General features: G+C 39.6%; 1 protein-coding gene across 1 annotated transcript; it reads left to right on the forward strand.

Annotated features, from left to right (window-relative positions):
• Positions 1-663: 663 nt before the first annotated feature.
• On the forward strand, positions 664-26,180 carry cand2 (cullin-associated and neddylation-dissociated 2 (putative)). The gene is made up of 24 exons (XM_012882919.3): positions 664-856; positions 2,233-2,376; positions 3,646-3,800; positions 4,048-4,171; positions 4,527-4,584; positions 6,876-7,074; positions 7,845-7,950; positions 10,499-10,638; positions 10,804-11,114; positions 12,224-12,365; positions 12,581-12,699; positions 14,311-14,457; positions 15,011-15,232; positions 15,320-15,526; positions 16,063-16,250; positions 19,351-19,510; positions 19,934-20,074; positions 20,546-20,685; positions 20,905-21,080; positions 23,923-24,018; positions 24,906-25,075; positions 25,149-25,313; positions 25,453-25,560; positions 25,730-26,180. Exons 1-24 carry the CDS (start codon positions 789-791, stop codon positions 25,958-25,960), a joined length of 3,717 nt encoding a protein of 1,238 aa, XP_012738373.2. The 5' UTR covers positions 664-788; the 3' UTR covers positions 25,961-26,180.

The following is a 26,180-nucleotide window of genomic DNA, read 5'->3' on the forward strand; positions in this document are numbered from 1 at the left end:
AGGCTACTCCGGTACTGAGTAACTAATCATAGCATCTGATGATTTAAGATTTTAAAAACATGTAACCAGACAGACAAGAATATAAGGTTATGTGCAAATTCTGGTATTTTAAAGACAAATAAGCACTTTTCTAAATCATTGTTTCAACATTAAACTTGAAAGCAATACTTACCGCTGTTAATGTATATGCAGTATGTTAGAACAATGCAAAGTACTTCCAGTGACAGTATCTACTGTTGACTGTATGTTAATTTCACCTCCAAATGGCTCAATGAGCTCAGCAGATAGAAAATTATATTTAAACAACAAAGCCTGTGCACAAATAAGAAGTCTCACTTAAACATAAACTCTAGGTTTGTGTCTCTGTGGTCCATTTTTTGGTTAAAACAAGTCAACCTACTCTTAAAAGTATTTTTTTTTTTTTAAAGTTACTCAAGTAAAAGTAACTGAGTAAATACAACTAGTCACTACCTACCTCTATTCTATTCTATTCTATTCTATTCTATTCTATTCTATTCTATTCTATTCTATTCTATTCTATTCTATTCTTATAAATGACTGAGCTGTGATACATGTTATGTCCACACGGAGGCGACAGAAACCACTACACTTTGACCCACCATCTATTTTTAACAGCGCCCAGCAGGTGTCAGGTTCCACTCCGGCCGTCCCCCTTTCCCTTCAGCCCCCCAGCCTCGCCATGTTGTCGGGGTAAATCCGTTGCCCCACTTTAACACTTTACCCACATAAGTTTCATAGCGAAAAGTGTCAGCTGTTAAATTACCGCCATGTCGAGCGTGTCTTACCACATCTCCAGCTTGTTGGAGAAAATGACATCAACTGACAAAGATTTCAGGTAAAGTAGGAAAGTTTGTCAGCGCCTCTGAAAGTGACATGACACTTTTAGTCTGACTGTTGCCATGCGAATGCCATTTTATCACACTGTGGATGCCTGTGTCCTCTTTACAAAGTAAAACCTGTTTAATTTTCTCATTTCCTCTTTAAGTTGCTGACACAAGTTCTGTTATTTAACAAGAATTGTGACGTATTAGTCAGCTAAATCTAAGAGAAAAAGGGGTTAATAGCAATTCATTCAAAAAAAGTTAAATGATATACAAAACTATCATTCTGAATACAAAGTCAAAATGATTACTTACTATTTGATAACTTCTTAATATTTGTTCAAACATTTTTGAGTTTCTTCAGAATGCAGCTGCTTAATTGGCTTGCTTTCATTAGCATTTTATTTATAATTCTTTCAGTGAAATTTGTTAGTGTTTAGTTGATTTAGTAATATTTTTGTCAAACAAAATGACACAAAGCACATTTCAGCTTATTATTATTATTATTATTATTATTATTATTATTATTATTATTATTGTATTGTATTATTTGAGAATGTATCAGTTTTTTAAGAATAGTTTTAATCTGTGACGACATCTTCCCTGACCCAGAAACAGCCGATCATGGCCAACCCATGTTGCCACCACTGCCACAGTCTTTTTTTTTGTCATTGTAACAACTTGCTACCTCTCATTAGTACCTAAAATATCTGTTTTAGTCAAACCCAATCACCAGCATTTTCTTTTATAAGTCTATTTTGTCAATATGATTATTTGCTTATTCCCACAATTTGTCTGACCACGGATCGGAGTAGTTAGAGATATTTTCCTTTCTTCTTATCTTTTTCAATGTGTCCTGATATGTCCACAAAAGCATATGTTCTCTGCTTTTTTTCTAGACTTATTCTCTTTAGATAAACAAGATTACACATTATGACATAATTCTTTGTTACGTTTGAACCCTTTAAAAGTGGCATTTAAAAAATTATTTGGGAAACGCAATATAATTTGTGTTCATCATGCCAAACTAATACCTGCAGTCAAACACAGACCAGTTAGAAGAACAAGAATGAGCCCCAATATCTTAAACTGACAATCGAATGATAAAGAAACCGGCTTAGTTCTCAGTGTAGAGTGACTATTTATTTATCACAATTATCATGATGGAAATAAGAACATCCATCCATCCATCCATTTTCTGACCCGCTTAATCCCTCATGGGGTCGCGGGGGTTGCTGGTGCGGAAATATGAACAGACATATTGATTTTTTTTTATTTACTGATTTATTTTTTATTCATTTATTTTTGCCTTGTTCATTTAGACTGCCTGATCTTTTGGATCTATGTGTTTTGTGTTCATATTGTCTGTGTTGCCTCTGTGTGCGTCCAGGTTCATGGCCACCAATGACCTGATGCTGGAACTGCAGAAAGACAGCATCAAACTAGACGAGGACAGCGAGAGAAAAGTAGTAAACATGCTGCTTCGACTGCTGGAAGACAAGAACGGAGAGGTGCAGAACCTGGCTGTTAAATGGTAAAACCTGCAACAGACATGCACTCAAAGGGTGGGGGGGTCTACATATATCTAGATGCAGTGAAATTAGACACTTCACCACTAACCCCCAGTCGGTCGAGGCAGATGACTGTTCACACTGAGCCTGGTTCTGCTGGAGGTTTTCCCTTCCCGTTAAAGGGGAGTTTTTCTCTCCACTGTCGCTTCATGCATGCTCAGTATGACGGATTGTTGCAAAGCCATGGACAATGAAGACGACCCTGTGGCTTTATGCTCTTTCAGGAGGAGTGAATTCTGCTTGACAAGACTTGATGCAATCTGCTGGGTTTTCTTAGATAGGAAACTTTTTGACCAATCTGTATAATCTGACCCAATCTGTATAATCTGATTGAATTTGACTTTTGAAAGTGCCTTGAGATGACATGTATCATTAATTGGCGCTATATAAATAAAATAAAATTTAATTGAATGGAATTGAAATATTTTAATGCTAAATTTGAACCAGTGTTTTCCAGTGTTTTATTAAATGAATTCCCTACTTTCATATTAACGAAGAATGTTACAGTAGAATTTATGACCTAACAAAATGTTTTAATTAATGTGCACGTTAATAAACTTTAATGATGTCACTAGTAGGGCTGGACAATAATGCAATAACAATATATGTAGGTCGATAGACATATATCAATGATAGAAAAAAAGGGTAAATAAAAGTTTCAATAGAACAGTTTTCCTCCCGTTTTCATTCTAGCCTCTCATGTAGGTTAATATTACAGTCATTACATCCTCACAACCAATCACAAAGGCAGACCCAGGAATGCTCCGCCCCCTTCACAGAATTCAGAGAGCAGGCGTTATTTTTCATTTTTTAAATACTGGTAGTTTTGGTAAAAAGTTGGTTGAATAAAGGGTTGAGTTTGAATTCAGTATTTGTGTGTTCTGTATCTAAAAATAGGTTGCTAAGCAACTGTATGAAATGGCCAGGGCTACACTTAAAATATATGTTCTGAATTTGTTGATAATTATTGATATTGATCCAATATGATTTATATTTTATCAATATGCTTTATTTTCTATATTGTCCAGCCCTAATAACTAGTAAAAATCACTTGAGACTCAAGTCAAAATGCTTATATGTGTGATTAAGAAACCAGGTTTCATTTTATAAGTGTATACTGGAAACTCCTTTTAATTTCACTTGAACAATCATATAAAATTCCATTTGTTTGTCTGCATTAAAACAAAGCTTTTGTGAAGGCGTAGACTGAAGTGAATATTGTCGATTTTTAGTCTGGCCCCTCTGGTGAGTAAGGTGAAGGAGCCTCAGGTGGAGGCGATGGTGGACATATTGTGTACCAACATGACGTCAGACAAGGAGCAGCTCAGAGACATCTCCAGCATGGGACTGAAGGCTGTGATCGCCGAGCTGCCGCTGTCGGCCTCAGGTGAGTGCTGGTTGTTGTTCTAGCTGTCCTTCCGCCAGCAGAGCCGATGATCCGGTTTCTGTCCCGCGTTACCGATGGCGCCCCAACATGCTAGAAGTTTCCAGTTAAAAGCGTGGCTGCATGATAAGACGGAATCAAACCTGACCACATAGATGAATGTTCATTAGACTGTTGTTGTGAATAGAGTGCTGCGTTTGCTTCCTCTTAAATTTATTTCTGTGTTTTTGTGTTTACATGGATTTGGCAGGTTTGAGTCTGACAGCCAGTGTGTGTAAGAAGATCACCTCCCAGCTGATTGGTGCCTTGGCGAAACAAGAAGACATGTCCGTCCAGTTAGAGGCTCTGGACATCCTGTCTGACATGTTGGGAAGGTACGTTTGAGTCTACTTTAATAATCACATGAGGTGCAAATCATCAAGTAATTGAGATATAAGTAATTGAAAGTATGTTGCAACAACCCTGCCGGAGGACGACATATGGGGCAGACAGCTGGCTGCGGCGGTGGTGGACGGGTGTCGATAGCTTTGGGTGTAATTACTCTTTAACCACGGGTCAGCGCATTGCTAGCTCCACACCTGCAAAGCTCTTTGTCTGCATCTTAGACATCTTTGATGTTATCAGGTCAACAGAACATGACAGACACAAAAACAACTAACCAGATAAACTGAAGTATTTCAAGTATTTGTTGTGTATTTTAAGTATTTGGGTTCCCCCCCCCCCCTGCAGGCTTGGTGGTGCTCTGGTTGGCTTTCACAGCTCTCTCCTCTCCAGCCTGCTGCCTCAGGTAACAAACACATGGAAAACTCAAATATGTACAGTTCCTTGCAAAAACATTTATATGTTCTGTATAAATGGACTGCACAGTGGTACAGTAGGCACCACTGTTTCTTTGCTCTTGGGTTAGAACCCTGACCTGGGGTCTTTCTGCATAGTTAGCATGTTCTCCCTGTGCACCTCTGGGTTCTCTGGGTTCCCCCTATAATCCAAAAACATAACTTTTAGGCTAATTAGTCTTTCTAAATGACTCTTAGGTGTGAGTGTACGCATGCATGGTTGTTTGTCCTGTGTGTCTCTGTGTTGGCCTGTGGTGGACTGGCGACCTCCCAGTGTTGCCAGACCACCATGTCCCTGCACCAAGCACCATATCCATGTCCCTGCTGAAGGAAAGCCTCAACACAGCACGGTGTCTCCTCCACCATGTTTTACAGTGGGGCTCAATGAGCAGTGTTAGGTTTGTTCATAGCGTTTTGTGTGGAGTTCAAAAAGTTGCTTTTCCTCCATGTGTTTGCTGGGTTTCATACATGGCTCATAACAAATGGTGATTTCTCACTTCCTTTTTTCTTGCTGTTCTTCCATAACGGCCATTGTTTTTGGAAAATGTGGAAAACATGCAGCATGCTGGCACTTAAGGACCGTAAATAGCCAGGCCCTGGTTTACATGGAGTGCCGTATGTTGTAGGCCTGTACTCGTTCTCTTCTGAAACAACGGATGAAACAGTGCCCTGTGTGATAGTCAAACCTCGGGATGTTGTTTTATAACCAGGGTTTAAAGTGCCCCACCCGAACAAACTGTATGGCCCTGCCTTGGCCTGCATCTGGTCAGTCACATATGGCAGTTTTAATTAGTATGGAGCAGAAGAAAAAAACAATCAGGACTCATCACCTATAAGGCGACATGGTGCCACAAACACCATGGAGTAACCTCTGGATCATTCCAATAAACGGTGGCAGCCTGTCAAAATCATTATTTCCATTTCTGAATGTAAATTAAATGGAGAAATTCAGCTTTTTCATATTATTTTGTTAAACTGAATATTACAGTTAATATTTTTTTTAATGGGGAAATATGATTTGTTTGCATGCAGATAGTCTACAAAAAAAATATAAACAATATAAGGACACACAATATTTTTAAAGAGGAAAGAGGAGGAATGAGGGCGAAGCCCCTAATGTTACAAGATCCTATAAATGTGCCTTAAAAGTATGCACTGACATTAAAGTGTGACTGAGTTTGTGCACCTGAATTCAAGTGTGTGGTGACGCCACCCCACCCCCCATTAAATAAAGTAAACTGAAGCACAGAAAGTCTGCAGAGAACATGTTTCCTTTCTCTTCTTCCTGACAAACGTCACTAATTAGTGTTAGTCTATCCGATAAAATCCCAATTACATAGTTATTTATCTGTATAACATTTACAAATGTTACTGTTTTTTTTTTGCAAGGCACTCCACTTGTTCACAGCAGTGTATTTATACTTTAATCAAGAGTGTCTGATATACAACAAGAGGCCACTTAAAAGACAAAAGCAAACATGGAAACATGGAACTGATTAAATGCTGCACATCAGATCATTTGGAAAATTGGATATAGTTTAGAAAACATTTAGAGGACATGTTGTTCAAATAAAGAATTACAAACATAATAAGATATGGTCTGCTGTTACCACTGGATTTGGAACCATTATGTGTTTTTTCCCCTAGATTCAAATCCCTTCTTGTTATCTTCATAAAATGTCTGTTACCTGTTGTGTACAAAACAAAAAAGAACTAAGTAGCAGGGCACTCCTCTATTTCTCCTCTCTTCTGAAGGCTATTGTCTTACAAGATCACGTTTAGAAACACAAAAAGATTCCAACCTGTCTCTCCACCTCGGCACACACCGTAAATTTAGCTCAGAGCAGCTTTGGGCAAACTGAATCAGAGTTTACAGGCTTTTATCAGGTGGCCTTTGTCTTAGGATGCGATTGTGTTTAGGGCTGGATGATAATTCAATAACGATATATATTGATAGATAAGACGTATATCGGGAATAGAAATAAAGGGTAAATAAAAAGTGCAATAGAATAAAAATTTTCCTTCATTATGCATTTTAGCCATGTAAGTTAATATTACAATCATTACTTTCTTCCAACCAATCACGAAAGCAGACCCAGGAACAATGTCACCAAGCTCCAACCCCCTTCAAAGCGCTGTTTTTTCTTCTTTGTTTTAAAACATGCAGTTTTGGTAAAAAGTTGGTTGAAACTTCATGTCAGTTAATCTGTTCAGCAATTTATTTTACACCTTCATGATCCAGCTTACCAGCTCCAGAATGGCAGTCCGGAAGCGCTCCATCTTGGCCCTCGGTCACCTGGTGCCCTGCTGTAGCCCCGCCCTCTTCTCCCAGCTGACTGCCCACCTGTTGAAGGAACTGGCAAAGAATCCGCAAACCTCGCTGACCAGGACGTACATCCAGTGCCTGGCAACCGTCAGCCGGCAGGGCGGCCATCGAGTTGGTGAGAACTTTTCACTTTTCACTGAGGGTGCATTCAGCGTCAACCAAAAAAAAAAAAAAAAAACACCATGAAGTGAAGATTTATCTAATTCATTAACAATAAAGGCATGTATACATTCAACTGAAATCAAATAGAAATGGCTGGACACAATGACATTGCAGATTCACACTCCTTTTAGTGCAAACTGTTTTTAGGTGTTGACATTTTCAATTTGGCCGTTTGAATAATATGTGTTTAGCTTTTTAGTTTTCCTCTCTCTTTAAACCCAAAGCTATCCATTACTAAAAAGCTTATTTGCACATTTAGTTGTTTTAATTGCTGTATAGACATAGGACAAACCAACTCAGCATTAAGGAACAAACTCCTGAGCACTTTTCCTATATTCAAAGGATTATCTCATCTAGGAAGTGGGTGTGAGTGTGCATTTACATGTCTGGGCCGCATGTCCTTCACAGGTATAATAAAATGGTTGCACAAAAAGAAGAAACGAGTGATGTGTTATTCTAACAGCATTTTCTTATTCAAGAATAGCTGTAATGGTTCTAAACTTGGTTGATAAAATGTTGCACATAAAGTTCAGCGCAAGTTCAACTGTCTACAGAAATGTCTTTGGTCTCATGGCAAACTTCCCTTTTTGCGTGTTACGCTAACAGGTTTGTCTTTCGTAACGAACAGAACGCAGACAAAAATGAAAGCGGTGTTGTGTCATAGTTTGTTGTAACAGTAGATTTCCTTCCCCTCCTTTTTTTTTCTTTTTTTTTTTCTTGTAGGCGAGCATTTAGAGAAACTGATCCCCATGGTGGTGAAGTTCACCAGCGTTGAGGACGACGAGCTGAGGGAGTATTGTTTCCAGGCGTTTGAAGCCTTTATTCGAAGGTACAAACAAACACGTCGCTTCCTTTACTTCGGGAAACCTTGTATTGAATTTCTCTCATTTCCTTTCCGCCCATCTGATGCTGCAAATCTGACATTCACCTCACCCTGACCTTAACCACCGGGCAGGTTATTTATCTGGGGAAATCTAGCGAACGGTCTCCATGAAGAGCATCAGTCACATGCAGAGTCACAAACAAACAAACTCGTTAATAACGTAAAGCCTGTAATTTATCTACAAGCGTGCTTTTCATCGAAACCGATGTTATAAAAGTAACTTGATCAGCTGCTTAGACTAAGACCCATTCTTTGGCTCTGATCACAAAAGGCTGTTTGTTGGGTAAAGCTTTCAGGTGTTTGTTGATAAAAAAGTCCTCACAACAATCACGTGAATGTTATTAAATGTTTTTTTTTTTACTAGAGTTATTTACATCGAACTGTGTGAGTTTGTGTTTTGTTTTCTCTATGTTTCGGATATCTGTAAACAGGTCCTCCCTGTATTAGTGCATTTCCCTTATTTGGTAAACAGTTGTGTGCTTAAATGCAACACGGGTCAAAATAATGACAGTAATTTATTGAATATGAATCATTATTTCACATAAAAAAAAAACATCAACCATTGGAAAATGAGTGTCAAAAACATCAATAACTTAAAGGTTTCATTTACAAAGTACTGCATTGCTTAAGTTAAATGTTTCAGACTTTTTTGTGTGAGAAACCAACAAGAAGTAGTGCATAATAGTGAATTGGAAGGAAAATATTTTTTATATTAAACTGAAAATACCATTTAGGTTAAAATACCTCTTTTTCAAGGAAGTCCTGGTTTAGATCAGCAGCAGCAGCACGGTTAAGTTACGTAGTTAAACACATCAATAAAACTCAGAAAACTATGGCGCGCATTTATATCCAGGCTTCCTAAGAAAATACTAATGCAGCCGCCATTAGCTGCATTTACAGACTCCATCAGTTTTCACATCTAGTAATTTCTTGTTTGTAAAATAGTTAAAGCTCAGTTGAAATGAATGGAGAGCATCAAGAATCATTAATGTTCATGTCTCCCCACAAAATCTAAACTCGGTCTGAACTTTTAATCTCACAGGGTAATTCTACCTCCTTGACATGATTTTTTTTTAATAAACTATTTAGTTGTGGCTCTAGCTGCATGTAGGGTCGATGTCCTGATGGAAGATGAACCTCTCTTGCAGCCTTTTGCAGCCTCCAAAGAGTTTTCTCCTAGGAGCGCTCTGTGTTTGGCTCCATCTGTCCTCCCATCATCTCTGTCCAGCTTCCTAGCCTCTGCTGAAGGAATGCATCCCCAGAGCATGATGTTGCCACAACCATGTTTCACAGTGGGCCCTCAGCGTGTTCAGGGTGATGTTTAGTTTTAGTTTTCGGACTCACGTGACGTTTTGCATTTCAGACATAAATTAAATTTTGGTCCCATCTGACCAGAGGTCCTACATCCACATGTGCACTGTAGCCCCCGGCTTGAACGTTGAATTGATTAGGACTCTTTAAGGCTTTCCTTCAACAATAGTTTTGTTCTTGCCACTCAGAGTCACGGAGAGCATGACTAATAGCTGTCCTGTCAGCAGATTCTTCCCGCTGAGCTGTGGATATCTGTAGCTCTGCAGAATTAACACAGGCCTCTTTGCTGCTCCTCTGAATAATGTACGTTTAGCCTGTCCTGGTAGGTCCACCACATCCTTTCCATTTTGGGAGGATTCACTGAACAGTGCACCATGAGAGCCGTGTTGGGATATTGTTTTATACCCTAAACCTGCGTTAAACTTTGCCACAACTTTCTCCCTGACCCGTATGGAGTGTTGCTTGATCTTGAAGATGCTGTTTGTTCACTGATGTTCTCTAACAAACCTCTGAGGCCTTTGCAGAGCAGCTGTGTTTATACTGAGATTAAATTGCACACAGATGTTCTGTTACTTACAAAGAAGTTAACTTCTGGTGGCAATTGGGTGGGTGGGGGGGGGGGGGGGGTAGGAATGCCTGTTACACTTGTCAGATTTTTATTTGTAAAAGTGATTTGGAAAGCATACATAATTTTTCTTTCACTTTGTAATCATGCACTTGTTTGTTTTGTTGTATCGCCCAAAATCTCAATAAAATACATCACTGTTTATGGTTGGAATGAGACAATTAACGATTACGGTTGCAAGGCTCTATAGGTTCTGTAAATTGCAACATGATTTTATTTATTTACTTATTTTGTCATTCTTGAGATGAATTGCTGAGGTTACACCTTGGTAAATGGGTATGTGATATTTATCTAACTTCCATCCTTCAAATATGATGTGTTCTGAAAAGTGACCTTTAACAATTTGATGTAGAATAGAACCAGGTGCACAGATCACGGTTTAGATTACTTTAGATGTGATGGAATGAAGACATTTATATATTTAGCCAAAAATGTCTAAATCTGGAATGAACTTCCCTCTTTCAATAGAAATACAAAGATTTCAGTTTCGCCGTCCCTATAATTATATGAACAGATTTATTTCTCCCTTGTACTCATATTGTGTTGTTTGGTCGTCAGGTGTCCAAAGGAGATGTCCCCTCACGTTGCCATGGTGACTAAACTCTGTCTGAAGTTTATGACCTTTGACCCTAACTACAACTATGATGATAGTGAGGAAGACGAGGACAGCATGGATATAGAGGACAGAGCTGATGAAGGTTTGTGTCTGATCTGCTGTACTCCTTGAACAGATTTCTGTCAAAAGTTTGAATATCCACAACTCTGAATTTCAGTTCTCAGTTTAACTGTTATATAAACATCATATTATATATCATTTTATATAAATCTTTAAGATACTTAAAAAAAAACCTGTTCTAACCCAGAATCAGATGATGAGTACAGCGATGATGACGACATGAGCTGGAAGGTTCGCCGCTCTGCCATCAAGTGTCTGGAGGCGCTGATCAGCACACGGAGAGACCTCCTCCTCTCCTTCTACTCCTCCATCTGCCCAGCTTTGCTGGCCCGATTCAAGGAACGTGAGGAGAACGTGAGGGCTGATGTTTTTGCTGCCTTCTCCACCCTCCTGAGGCAAACACGTGGAGGTTCAAGTCATCACGGCCTCATCACGGCCGGCTCTGAGCTGGGCACGAGCCGGGAGGAAGAACCAGCGGTTGCTTTGTTGAAGAAACAGGTGCTGAATACGGGGTTTAATACGTCTGAACTGAGATTAAAGGATCACCTTCATAACTTCACTTCTACAGTCTAAACATGAGTAATTTATTGTAGGATGAAACGGCGTTTTTATGTTTTTAAAGCTAAAGTCGTCATATCTTTCTTAAAATTTCGACACAGTTGATTTTGCCTAAGTTAAGATTTCAAATTCACAAGTTTTTTTTATTTTTTTGTTAAACAATGTAACAGAAATAGTTGCCTTCATACTTATTGGCACAGGAGTTCAAGAAGTATGAAAATACTTAAAATGATCTAATCTCCGCCCCAGCTGTTGATACCTGGCACAAACCCATTTTGTCCGTGACAGCCCTTATAACATTTCACCAGGGAGAGGGTGTCTGTGCAAGTTCTCATTTATCCGGGTCATGGCCAGAGTCCTACAGGGAGAGGGATTTGTGACCATCCCTGCACAATCTCTCTAGATCGGTCAGAATCCAGGGTTCTCACTTATGCCCTTTTCTCTTCAATTCACCTGACACGTTTCCAATGAATTCTTGTCTGGGAACTGTAGCGGTGCATGAAATAAAGTTAAATTTGTTCCTGCCGAACCCTTTTTTTTTGTCGATTGTGCCATATGTTGTGGCTCAAGAAGCATTTCAGTAGATTCCAAAGAGTCCATAAAGCTATGCACTATAACAAAGTGCCTTAAAGGGCTATAGTAGAGAAACGGCCCACAGTATCACAGTTTCTCTGTCATACCCAACAAAGGGCAAGAAGTAATTTTACGCATATTAATATGTTGCTTTATTCCAGCCACCCCTAGGGTTTTTTATTGCAGAAAAGCTAAAACTTAGTATTATCTGACCATTACCTACTCTTCTTTTTAAAGATTTAGTAGAGCTTAGGAAACCACTCATGGTAACATTTGTTATGGTGAGATACAAAACAGAATCTCCTAAACACTGGTTGTGTGTAGATCGTGGCTAATGGTTGCTTGGTGGTCTCAGGTGGGTACTTATCTAGTCATGCTTGTGACAGTTCCAGTACGGGAAAGGAAACCTGTGTCATACAAGTAGGGATCTGGTTCTGGGATGTTCATTATTAATGCGTGTCTCCATTTCTGTTCAGATTCCAGTGATTGTGAAGGCTCTCCATAAACAGCTTAAGGAGAAGAGCCTTAAATCTCGACAGGGCTGCTTCTGTCTTCTCACAGAGCTCGCTCACACGGTACCTGGATCCCTGGAAGAGCACATACCTGCCCTCATACCTGGTACACATGCACAGTCATATTGACACAATATCCCTTTTTCTGTGGTATAAATCTCAAAGTAGGCTAACCCACAGAAAGTTCTACATGTTAGAACTTTTTTATCCTTTTTACACTAAAACTCTCTTTTTGTCTGTTTTTTTCCTTTAGCTTCTTTATCTTTCCTTTACTTTTCCTTTCCTTCATCTTTGTCTTGTTTTCTACATCCCTTCCCCTAGGCATTGTCTTTTCCCTGACAGACAAGTCCACCTCCTCCACCATGAGAATCGATGCTCTCTCTTTCATCCATGTCCTCCTCATCTCCCACTCTCCCCAAGCTTTTCAGCCACACATGCAGGTTGTCTAAAGCTCCTTTGCTCTGGAGACTGTTAAGCAATATATTGAATTTGCATTTTGTGGGAAGTAACACATTTAGATCAGAACAATTTAAAGGCGCAGTAAGTGATGTTTCACCACTAGGTGGGGCTTGAGCACTGTCTGTAGACCAAAACAAGATGTGTATCAAGCCACGGCTCTCTCTCATATTTGCAAAGGTTAAATGCACAGTAGAACAGCATCACCTTTCGGAGGAACATGTCTAGTAAAGAAGTGACTCATACCTTTATAATGCTGTTAGCAAGAGAACAGTTTGTGTGACGTCATACCATATCTTAAGAAGATACCTTTTGGATATTCACAAAACTATTTTTAGATTCTCTCTTAAAAAATGAAATTTCACTTATTGCTCCTTTAAGTGAACTTACTAATTTCAGTGATGTCTTTTAAATTACACCATTAACAGTCTTAAAAGCAGTTCACTTGCTAGCTAAAGATTACCAACGTTTAAACAAGTTACACCCTGCACTTTCACACAAACAGAAATACTGTCAGGATTTGTCCTGATGAACCCGAACATAACCACGCACACAGAGCTTCGTTTAGTGAGGTTTATTGAATGAGATGAGTAGTGTAAGGTGAAAACAGAGTCTGTATCCGGGAAGAGCAGGTGGAGGATGACGGCTGGAGGACTGGAGAAAGTTGGAGAGCTGGTTCAGGGTTCAGCAGGCCGAATTGCACCCTGACAAATATTTTGTCCTTTGTGGTTATTAAAATGCTCAGTCTAGATCAGTTTGAAGATAAAATGTTAAGCCTAAACATCAAGAAAAGTTTTTAAAGAGAAATCGAGACTTTTGCTTTTGGAATATTAAAGGTATCTTCAGTGTCTACTGGAATGACAGTATTATACAAAGTATATTTTAACTGTTAGCTAAAATGAAAATCTCAATAATAATTTTATAATGATAATAAAATAAAAACACAAAAACAAAAGCAAGTAATGCCTCATAAAACATTAGTAGAAAATATTTTCAAATTTGCTTGCTTTTTTATATTGAATCAATCTTTATAAATCAATTTTTAAAGTAAAAAATATTTTTTATCTTTTTTGTTGTATCTTTCCCATTTTTTCTTTTGCAGTTTAATTTTTTATCTTTTTTTACTTCTGTATGACTTTTCTTTCCTCTGAGCCATTTCCAAGCTCAGAACAAACAGTTCGCTTCGTCTTTTCTAACCACTAGTTGAGATGACATAACCCTGGATTTATTTTCTATAACTTTCCACTAGTCTGTGAACACATGCATAACATTAAATGAAAAAAAAAAAGTTCTCACTTGTGTGGTCATTTAATTAGGGTTGCATAATTTGAAGGTGCGATAGAATGTATTTACTTAAAGTGGAAGCAAACATTGAAAATGAATAAAAATAAACTATGTATTTCTAGTTTGTAATTAGTTACATCTTGTTTGATATTTTATATTTTGGTTTCGGCTAAACTCCTTCATTTCAGCTTTCCTGTAATTTCTTAACTCTGCATTGTTGCAAGAAAAGGATCAGTTCACCAAGTGAGGAAAGTCAATTTCTCCCAGTGGCATAAAGGTTTTCATGGTTCTCCGCTCTGTGGCTCCTGCAGATGCTGCTGCCTGCAGTCTTAGCATGCGTTGAGGACACTTTCTATAAGATCACCTCTGAAGCTCTGCTGGTCATTCAGCAGCTGATCAAAGTGATGAGACCACAGGGCCAGGCAGGAGGATCTGACCCTAAACCTTTCATCAACCAGGTAGATTCTCATTTTTTTTATCTTATATACAATGTATTGTATGTCTGTTGGCTCATTGAACCACTAAAGTTATAATTCTATATTGTTTTAGGGCCAGAAAACCCATGGCAGTTTACAAGAAACTTTTAAAATCAACAAAGTTCGTCTACTTTAAAATATAGAAGCGATTGTGATTTATTTACAGTAAGCATCTGATATTTTTTTGCTTACCCGGCATTATTTCTGCATTTTGCCTTAAAATGATTGTATTCTAATGTATAATGGTTACGCTGTAATTTGGGAAAGCCTTTTTATTTGTGTTGAGTAGAAATTAGGTCCCCGCTTCCTCCCGAATATCAAATAGACATTTATCCTTGCAGGCTTTTTGCCATTTCACGGATTGTTTTCCTTTACTGGATAAGCCTGTTGTTGTTTACATTGTTTTGTTCTAATTTATTCTTTGTTCCTGTTTTTGTTCTTTCAATTATTTGCCTTGGATTAGCCGTTGTTTCGCTCCAGATGTGTTTTATTTTGTCACCTGCTCTTTATTAAAACTTTTATTTTTTTCCTGCAGGTGTTTCCAGTAACAATGAAGAGGCTCAAAGCAACAGACATCGACCAGGAAGTGAAGGAGAGAGCTATTTCCTGTATGGGTCACATGGTGTGTCATCTTGGCGACCACTTGGGGGCTGAGCTGAAAGGAGTGTTGGGGATCTTTTTGGACAGGTTAAAAAACGAAATAACGAGACTGACAGCGGTTAAGACCCTCACCCTCGTCTCTGGATCAGCATTAAAGGTTGAGTAAGAAAGTTTTTCTAAAGAAAAAATAAAATTAAACTTTGTTTTGAAAAGAGGAAAATAATAATAATCCTTGTTCCTTCAGATCGACCTCACATCCATCCTGCCAGAGGCTTTGTCAGTGTTGGGGTCTTTCTTGCGGAAGAACCAGCGGGTTTTGAAGCTAAGCACGTTGGCGTGTCTCACGACACTCGTTACCCATCACGCTGCCAGCATCAAGCCTGCCGCTCTGGAGCCTGTGTTAAGTGAGGTCCCCCCTCTGGTGGATGAGAGCGACATGCATGTATCACAGGTAGGTAGGTCAAAACTGTGCATCTCCCAATACTGAACACTGCAAATCGTCTGCTTGTCCATTTTTCCTGCTCCTAAGGCATCGGATTGGAGGAAAAAAACAATCATTTGCTGCCTAATGTATACAAGCTGCAAGTGCAAAACAAAGTGATAATCAGTTTTTCACCCATCAGTGGTCATAATAATATCTCTCGTTCTTGTGCGTAATTAGCGGCGGGGAAGCTGTTATCTCAGCACATAGGAAGGTTTTATTGGTATCTTTAAATCAACATTGTTGTTTACATCAAGACAGCCTGGGTTTGTTTATCTGAACCATCAGATACAAGAAGAAGGTTTTAATTCATGACTCAGCATCTTAGTACCACTGTGATGATGGTGGAGAGGTACAGAGTTCTTGCCTTTCTGGTTAACCTTCAGTGTACCTCGTTGCTAAATACAGAAAGTAAAATGAGGATTTGAACCAGCGATGAAGCATTATTCTAGGCCAGACTGCTGCTGATTAAATGCTTTATGTACTATACGCCTTTCCTTGTTTAGGTATCCATTACCTTGCTGACCTGCATGGCAAAAGCCTGCCCCTCTTCTCTGGCAAAGATCAGCTCTTCTGTGCTGCCTGGAGTCTTCAAACTCATCCACTCCCCACTGCTCCAGGGCGGTGCACTTCTGGCTATACTGGACTTCCTCCAGGCTCTGGTGGAGAGCAAAGCTACTAACCTGGGCTACAGGTAAGAGGATGAGCTCAGCTGTCCCAGCATCTAAAAAAGCTAAAACTACTGTACTTCGGTCGACACAGATGTGGTGGGAAAGTCGTTCGGAACTGATAACTGTTCACAGTTTGTTACTAATGTTTTTGTTGACCATTAACTGTTAAGAATTGTAGATAATAATCAGGTAGTTTTACAGCTGACGTTGCAAATAGCTGTGTCTTTTTTTCCCCCAAGCTCTATAAAATTACAATCTTGCCAAAATTTGGTGTTTCCCTCAGGCTTGTAAACAGCTGTTATTTCATCAGGGTACAAGAAAACCTTCCAAAACTTACAATGTCAGAGTCTCCTTAGCTGATTAAAAGCAATTATATTATATTACAGAAAATAAAAACAGTGAAACTCGATCAGAGCTCCCCTCACGTCACCAGTCCAGATTAAATCATGTCTCCAGTGTGTGGACATCACTCTCAGGCACAACTGAGTCAGGTCTGGTCTGTTATTTTAAGAAATCAATAATGATGTGATTACTGTTTTCAAGGGGAACTCCACAAATGCTGCTGATAAAGATCACTTTGCTAATCACAGGCAGTAATACTCAGTCTGGTTAAAACCAGCGTGTAATGTCTTCTGTGGCTCTGCAGGAACTTTGTCAAAATGAAGGCTGTCCCGAGCTGACGTATGGAGAACATTAACCAGTGCCAAAACTGATAAATGACCTGACTGTAAAATATCCTACACTTAAACCTACCTCAATTGTTGGCCTCGTGTGGTGGCAAGGAACCTGATCTGCCTGGTGGAGGGTTCCAGCTCCTTTTGGGGGACATTTTCAGTGACATAAGGACGACATGTCAGATGTGATTAAGCTCTGAAGGCTTCTGTAAAACGTGTGTGTTAATCAGTTGCTCTGTTTTGACAGGACAGCAACAGTTTCTGTTTGTGCAACACGAAAAGGTGGAACTTATTTCTTCCAAATGACTTCAACCAAGCCTAAATACAAAAAAATGCAAGCAAAGGGACAGGTTGAAGACTTTAAAATCCATCTGTCCGCATTTACATTTAATTCAGCCCTTTACTTACAGACCACAGTCACAGTGAAAAGAAAATACAACCCCTTTCAAGCTTAGGCTTTAATTTATCTGCATATAATAATATAATCAGTTCTAAAATCTAAACTATAAAAACCTCACACTGTCATTATTCATTCAACAAAAATAATGGCAAAATGAAAAAATTGTGTCAATTATTGGTTGTACTTCTTAACAAAGTGTACCCAGTGATTATAACGTTTCTAGACCAACCTTTGCCACCAATAACTTTCAATATCTGTTTTCTGTGTAACTTTATCGGTCTCTAATCTCCCCATGGAGAACATTTAGCTCACTTTTCTTGATATTGTTGCTGCAGTTCATGGGTTTTAATAGATATTCATATCTACAGAGCTTACGTAAAGTCCGTCCAAAGCATTTCAGTCATGTTTACCTGTTGACCTTTATTGGGCCTTGAACAGCTGTTGAATACATGGATGCTTTTGCATACAGTTTCTTTGTTCAACTAAAGCAGTATAATTTCCTCCAAATGACAGGCCTAGATAAAAAGTCTCTCATATAGACTTTCAAAATGCTAGAAAAGGGCCAGGTTGAAGACTTTTGTATCTGGTTTTCAAAACCTCTTAAGTATGTGTACCTAGTCTATGATCCAAACTGTGCTGTGCTTTAGTCTATAATAAAACATTGTGTGAAATTCACATCTGATTTAGCAATTTTTTTTAATAGAAAACAGTCATCTTGAAAATAAAGTACACCCACTTTCAAGCTTAGGCCATGAGACACCTGCAAAACATCATCAACCATCACCCCACTGATACCATGCTTCATGATGACAGTAAAATATCTGCACTGATATGCTGTGTCTGCTTTTTGTAAAACATGCGGAAGTGCATTATAGTCATGGATTTCTGCTTTGGTCTCAAAAAGCCCTGAAGTCTGTGGCAGGCCTATTATGGAGAGGTCACGCTTTCTCATGGTAACCTGAACAAACCACACATGTTCAATCTTCTGCTATTTGTACTGTGATAAACTTTAAAGGAGCATAGCGTAAGTTCAAGGATTTTTGCAGACGTCTGCCCCCTCTGGTCACAAGTTGAAATGACAGCAGTGTTGTGCACATGCTTGAGAGAAGAGGAAAAGCACAGGTCTTTTGTTAAGTTGCATAATGTGTTCTGAGGTAAGAATGTTATAGATATTAAGGTTTACCCATGTTTTCTCGCTAATGCATCAATTACGCTGGAGACTAAAGAAAGTAGCAAGGCGAACGAGAGCACACAGCGCATCACACCCACATGCACGCCCAGAGGATTTGCCCAAATCACTCTCTCATGAACTGACTAATATAGAGGCAACTGTGGTAAATAGAGGATAACTCATTTTTGGCATGTATGGGAAAGACAATAAATAATATTTAACTTCAAAACTGCCAGTATTCACCTTTAACATTCAAGACTGTTTAGTCCTGTTGAGTCTCATATAGACTTGTTTTTTGGTGACTTTAGAACAGCAGTTTATCAGTTTTGGATATGGCCTTCACATTTCCGAGATGGGCTTTTATAGTCGCTTCACATTGGCGAAGTCTTCCTGCTTGGTCGTTGTGTTAACATACACCTGTATGCTCCAGATCATTAATCCCCCAAAACTGCTGCTTTTCTAGTGATGGCCATGTTCCTGTTGATAACCAGCACCTTAATGCTACCTTTTCTGTTCATTTCAATGGGAGCAGGAGGAGTATCCCTTTTCACTTTTTTTGTTTGTTTTTTGAGGAAATTATAGCATGGCATCTGTCCTATTCTTTTTGGTTTTAATACATTAAAAACCTAGAATTGAAAGAGGGTGTACTTTTTTAATCAAGACTGTTATTAGCACATTATATATAAAAATATATATATAAAAAGATTTTTATATATAAATTTTTAGATATAAAAATCTTTAAATTACAGCATATATCTACCCAACACAACATAAAGGCCTTTTTTTGATCACTTCAAATGTCTTCCAAAATCTGTACATCTGATTATAATTTTCTCCTTCTCTTTCTTAAAACTGCCCTATCCTCCTCTCTTCTCTAGTCAATTGCTGAAGTCTCTCGTGGAGCCTTTTCAGAGCTCTAAGTCCTCTGCAGACATCCTGCACAGACAGTCCTACTACTCTGTGGCTCGCTGCGTGGCTGCTCTGTGCTCTGCTTCTCCAAAAGAGACGCCTGCCACTGTGACCAGCCTTTTACAGCAGGTATGTGACTCTGTTTAAGCGCAGGGAAAAGCCAGCATCCACTTAATAATGGTTCAAAGTATCGAATTCTTTCAAAATATGTATGAAGTGTCTTTCAAAGTATCTGGTACTATGATGTAAAGGTCTGCCATATAATGTCCCAGTGATATTCATAGTTGTGTGTGGTTGTAATGTGACAAAATAAGAAAAAGGTTCTGTGGCATGAATCATTCTGTACCTGCTTTTGTTCAGAAAACAATTAACAGATGACAAAAACAGCTCAAATCTGTTTTTTGTCATCTGTTACATTACAGTAAAAACTATGCATTAATTATGCCTTTTATGTATAACAGAGTTTTTTCTTTTTTCTTTTTGTGAAATATGGCACAACTATGCGGTCCTGGGTTTTTGTCTGTCAATAAAAATAGTTCTCTCTCCACTCAGGTGAAGAACTCCAGCTCTCCAGAGTCAGCTCGTGTCCTGGCTCTGTTGTGTCTGGGTGAGGTGGGGAGGAACGGCAGTCTGGGAGGGAGTAAGGAGGTTCAGGGAGTCATCTTAGAGGCCTTTTCCTCAACCAACGAGGAGGTAAGCCACAAATAATACTAGAAAAATACTTCAGATAGATTATATATATATCAATAAAACAATTTACATGAAATCCACATATAAGGGTTTCTTTTTATATTCTGGTTGACTAGTGTTTTTGATGTAAAATCCACATATTTGGCACCTTTTTAGTCTACCACATTACCTATACGTCAAGGCCTTTTGTTAAAATCCTGATGATTAAACATCTAAAATGTTTTGTATAACAATATTAAGTTTTACTATTCATTTTGATAGTCTTCCAGACCTGCAAAAAACATTAAGACATGAAGGACAAATCCATATTTCACACTCACATATTCAGAAAAAAGACTGTTAGAAAAATTATCGTTCAGAGCAGCACCATCACTGTTTACCCTTGAAACCACAGCTTGGGTAAAAAAAAAATGTGTACATGCTTACACAAGTTTCTTTTATAAGCGGCGGGGCATCATCCTGTTGTGTTTCCAGATAAAAACAGCGGCCTCCTGCGCTTTAGGAGGCATGGCAGTCGGCAGCCTGAATGATTTTATGCCCTTCATGCTGAAGGAGATCTCAGCTCAGCCGCGAAGACAATACCTGCTGCTTCACTCCCTCAAAGAGGTCATCAGGTGTGTTCACGGTTTGGTTGGGCAACATATTCAAGTCACATCTTTTACTTATTTGCTGTTGTTGTTGATCTTGCTGAGGTTTTCCCTCTCCATCACCTGAAATGTTTTTTCTTATATCATTGATTGTACAAAGCTAACTATGTTTGATGCTCATTAATGCCCTAATGTCTCATTTATGATCTTTGCCTACATGTTTTTTTTTTCTTATTCTCTACTCAGTGCATGCCCGGGCTCTAGTCTCTCGCCTCATGTGGAGTCGATCTGGGCTTTGCTGTTTCAGCACTGTGAAAGTCAGGAGGAGGGGACCAGGAATCTAGTTGCTGAATGTTTGGGAAAACTGACCTTAGTCAACCCTGCACAGCTTCTGCCCAGACTAAAACAACATATTAAAACTGGTATGGTTCAGCATGTTTAATCTTGTCTCACCTGCAAAGTTTTACAGCATTTTTTTATTTATTTAAATATTTTGATGTCTCACTGTAAAACATAAAGAGCTTTAATATACCTAGTTATAGGAAAACAAGAAAAGTAGGATGTCAGGTTGCAGGTTGGTGCGTGTTTGTTGTGTTTCTTTTACCTTTTCTATGCAGGGTGTGACTGGCAGGTGTGGCACTGCCACTGCAGCTTGTAAGGGATAATCAGGAGGAGCTTAAGGAGGAGCAGATGTCATGAGGCAGATGGCAGATTTTTTGCTCAGTCAGTGTGTTAATCAGGCCTTCCTCTTCTCAGCATTATCTTGTCTTCCTGCTCCTACTCTAACAAGAGTTGGTCTCCCGCTCCTCCAGGAACCAGTTCCCTGATCATTTCCAAGTTCCCTGTTCCACTGCTCTCGCTCCTTGGATCACTGGAGGAATCTTTCTGAGATCACTACCATACATCCCGCTCCTTGTCCAGTGGCCTTCACTGAACAAAAGTTCTCAGTGATATTTCCACTGAAATATTCTCAGACAGAGCTCACCTAGTTTTTTACACAAGTCTGGAAGGGCTTCTGTTCATCTTGGAGCTAAAGCCCATCTCTTATTTGGCTTTCATCTCTAGACCAATGGATGGTGTGAACGTTTAATCCAAGCATTGGAAAACACCCAGTGATGTCTATGCGCCAACTACCCAACTTCCTGGAACCATCGTCTGACCTGGGTTGAGTTTGCCCACATTTCCCACATCTCTGCTTTCTGCATTATCCCTGTTGAAGCATCCCTTGGATACTAGCCATCTCTCATCCTTTCATCTTTCTCTGACACCATTATTCCATCCGTCAGATCTTCTCCATCAATGGGAATTCTGGAATGAGACCCAAGCCACATGCTTCAACTGTCATCCACACAAAAGTATCATAAACAAAAATGCATAACACTGCATCCACCTATTAACCTGGACCAGAGGTTTGCCTCTCTTCTAGAGATTTCCTGTATTCCAGGAAACTCTCCCTCAGATTTCTAGGTCTATACAAGATCGAGTTCATCATTCTTCCTTCTATTGTCTGTCTCAAACCACCGCCTCAACTCTGTATTCAGCCCACATTAAATATGGCACAGATTAAACCTGTTTTTTGTGCCCTCTAGTTGAGCCCCCTCCACCTATCCGGGTCATTAAAGTTGACTCCGCATTCACTGCTCTGCACATTATGGATTTCCAGTCTCTTAGTCATAGATTCCAGTATCCCTTTCTTCTTTCTCCTTTCTCTTATGGTGCATTCTCACCGAACCCGGTTGAGGCGGCCTGAGTGGGGTATTTACATATAATTGCAGACCTCATGGAACTAGCAAAGTGGTGAGTTTTGCTGGAGTTAAAAAACATATGAACCTCTCTATCAAATTGCCTCACGGCAACCAATCAGGGACTGGATGCGGTTGTGACATAGGGTGAAAGACAAAACATTATTCAATGGAGATAGAAAAACTTACGCTGACATGGGATGACGTAAGGAGGCCTCGTTAGAGGTTTGTGGATGGCTCTGTAAAAATCTGTTTCAATTTACTCCTTAAAAGAACTGTTAAATCATTTATCAATCGTCCTCTTGTAGCGCCATAACTGGTCTGGCCAGCCGCTGCATCTGCCCCGCTCAGGTTCTCTCTGCCTCTGTCCTTACCTCTGTTGCATGGGAGTTCCGTCCCTGAAGCAGAATAACAGTTTCGGATCCTGGACAGACAAAGGCACTGCGGGAAGCAACCATGATCCAGCCGTAGCGCAGGGACTCACCAAACTGGGAGCATCTATGGAGGATTTGGTAGACCTGCAGGGACGCCGGCGCCATGGTTTAACTTTCCCCATTAAAAACAGCACCGTGACTCGCTCTGTAAAATCCCGACCCGCCCTGTTAGGTTGAAAAGACAAGCGGATAGAAGCTCCTCCTATTTGATGATGCTGTGACCCGTGGTGAAGCCACTGTCTCCATTTATGAATGTGAAATGCACAGCGGCCAACAAAACATGGTTCACGTGGAAATTTAGCTGGAACCGCGTTCTGTGTGAACACACCATTAGATCCTTCTTTCATCAGGTATTGTGAACATTTTGCTCCTACCACCTCTGGACGTCCGCCAAGAGGTGACCGCCGAGGGAGGTGTAACAGTCCGAATTGTGTGGTGTCTCTTTAAGACAGCTTAAGTTATGATTAGTGATGTCACTAGTACATACCACTGCTCCCTGTAGAGAGTTATGGGAGAAGCCTGCTTACTGATGGACTCAGGGACTGTCAGATGGACTTTGTGTTTTAATTTTCATGACTCAAAAGTGATGTCATGGGTTGGATGGATTATGTTTGCTGCATGTATGTTGAAACAGCTTTTGTAAGGTTGATGAAGAGTCCGTTTAAAAGACAAGCCCTTTGTAATTCCCAGTACCAGCATGGTCCTGAATTTTATTACCTTGTTCTCTCCTTTTCCTCTCCTCTATTTTTGTCACCTTTTCTCCCTTCTAGCATTTTGTCTCTTTTTTTTCCACTTCCTTTGTTTTCTGCCATCCTGTTTTTGTGTCCATTGAACATGAAATAGTCCCAGAATCCGCTTGATTGATATAAAGCTTTTTGCATATATAAATCAAGCGAAGCATGATGGCGAAAGCAGTAATGCTTTCAGATTAAGTAAAATCTGTTGGGCTCTCTTTATGCAAATCTTAATGCTACACTGTTAGACAGGACACATTAACCATATTATTAATAACAATAATAGTAATTTGTACATAATCCTTCTCATGAAGAAGTTATTTTAATACTCTTCCCTCCCTTGTTGTCTTACAGGTTCTCCTCTGGCTCGCAGCACAGTGGTGACAGCCGTAAAGTTCACTATCGTTGACCATCCAGCTCCCATAGACTCACTTTTAAAAGACTGCATAGGTAAAACATAGGATCAGCGGCTTTGTGTGTTAGTTCCCCTTTGAGAACAAGTCCTACAATCATCTTTTATTGAACATATTACACACAAAAAATGGTTGTGAAGAGACTCAAGATCATGCAACCACAACATCTCTGGGGAACTTAATGTTAAGCCTCCGTTATTGTCCAAAGAGCCTTACTTTCTTTTATAACCTTTTTAAATATTTTGCAGGCTTAGTGTGAGTTTCTGACTTAGAAATACTCAGACTTGTTTTGGCACATTAAACAGGTCTTGTGGGCACAAATAAAATAGAACATATTACCATTTTGGATTAATTCTGCTGAGTCTGATCGACTTCTGCAGACTCAGTCTGGTGCCCATTCCTCAGCTGTGATGAGCCTGCGCTTACTGAAGCCTCAGACGACTGAGGTAGTCGTCTACTGTCAGAGCCCATAAGCCACAAGCTTGATTTATTTTAAGACTTTTTGATCTTTCAGCTAAATATTTCTCAAAAGTCATTTTTAGCTTTCTCCCAGCCACCAAAGTGTTGGACTTAGCTGCCGCTCTGTTTTTGTTTTAAGATTCTGAATATATCATACCTTGCAAAAGCATTCATAAACCTTCAACTTTATTTAGTCTTTTGTTGGAAACATAAACTGCTATGTATTTTAACTTTTATGTGAGGGACCAACTCAAATTAGGGCATAATTATATACTAGAAAGAAATTGCCATAGCAGTATGCCACCAGCCTAATGTTTTAAGGTGGAGATGGTGCATTCAGGAGCCAAAGAAACCATTCAAAGTGTTATTTTCCTATGCATATACATAGTTTTCTATACATAGCATGAAAGCCCATGAGATCAACTTTGGTCTCACAAAAATATCCTTTATTCCACTCTGTAACAGGCGACTTCCTCAAAACCCTGCAAGACAGTGACATCAACGTGCGCCGTGTTGCTTTGGTGATGTTTAACTCTGCTGCTCATAACAAACCGTCGCTGGTCCAGGGTCTGCTGGGAACAGTCCTGCCTCACCTTTACAAGGAAACACAGATCAAGAAGGACCTCATCAGGGAGGTGTGTTAGCTGAGAGGGACTCTGAGGATAATAATGATCTGTGCAGATGTAATGCTTTGCATGTGCACTGCAGGTGGAGATGGGTCCCTTTAAACACACAGTGGATGATGGTTTGGATGTGCGTAAAGCAGCATTTGAGTGTATGTACACTTTGCTGGACAGCTGTCTAGAGGGGCTGGACATCCTGCAGTTTCTGGATCATGTGGTGGAAGGACTTAAAGACCACTATGACATCAGGGTGAGGAAGAAATAGACTGAAAATGAAATAGTTGAATTACATCTGCTAGAGGGAAAGTTTGCTTGTACTTCTTTTTTTTTTTTGCAACCAGCCCTTCAGCTGTTTGGTATATTTGCTCACTTTTTGTTCTGTTCTGTAGATGTTGACCTTCTTGATGTTGGCCAGACTGGCTTCTTTGTGTCCTGCTGCTGTTCTCCAAAGACTGGACCGACTGGTGGAACCTCTTAAGGCCACATGCACCACCAAAGTACAGAAAAAACACACATCCTATGAAATTATCACTGAAACCCAACATTATGACCATTTTCAAATGACAAATGACACTGTATAGTGCCGTGAAACTTAACAGGAAAACCAAATAAGTGGAAAAAAAATAACAACATGAGCTCAACTTTATGACATCCTACTGTCTGCAGGTAAAGGCCGGCTCTGTAAAGCAGGAGTTTGAGAAGCAGGAGGAGCTGCGCCGCTCGGCCATGCGCGCTGTCGCCGCCCTGCTGGCTGTGCCGGAGGTGGAGAGAAGTCCGAGCATGGCTGAATTTGCCAACCAGATTAGATCCAACGCTGACATGGCATCCATCTACCAGAGCGTTCAGGGAGGAGAGGGAGGGGGCATGGGCCCCACAGAGAGCATGGATATGAGCTAAACACTGGCTGCTGTTTTTTTATATATAGAAGGAGTTAACTGCCTTGGAAGAGAAAACTTTGGCTTAAGGGCATAGATTTAGATTTAATTTAATCTTTAACGTGTTTCCAATTGTTGTTCTAATACTGGGTGCTTTGTTACTGTGTGGACTTTTTAATATGCCTACATAGATCTTATTATATACTGTCAAAGAAGGCTAAATAAACTTTGAAATACATTTT

This window comes from Fundulus heteroclitus, unplaced genomic scaffold, assembly GCF_011125445.2.
Source record: "Fundulus heteroclitus isolate FHET01 unplaced genomic scaffold, MU-UCD_Fhet_4.1 scaffold_90, whole genome shotgun sequence".
In the NCBI taxonomy this organism is placed as follows: Eukaryota; Metazoa; Chordata; class Actinopteri; order Cyprinodontiformes; family Fundulidae; genus Fundulus; species Fundulus heteroclitus.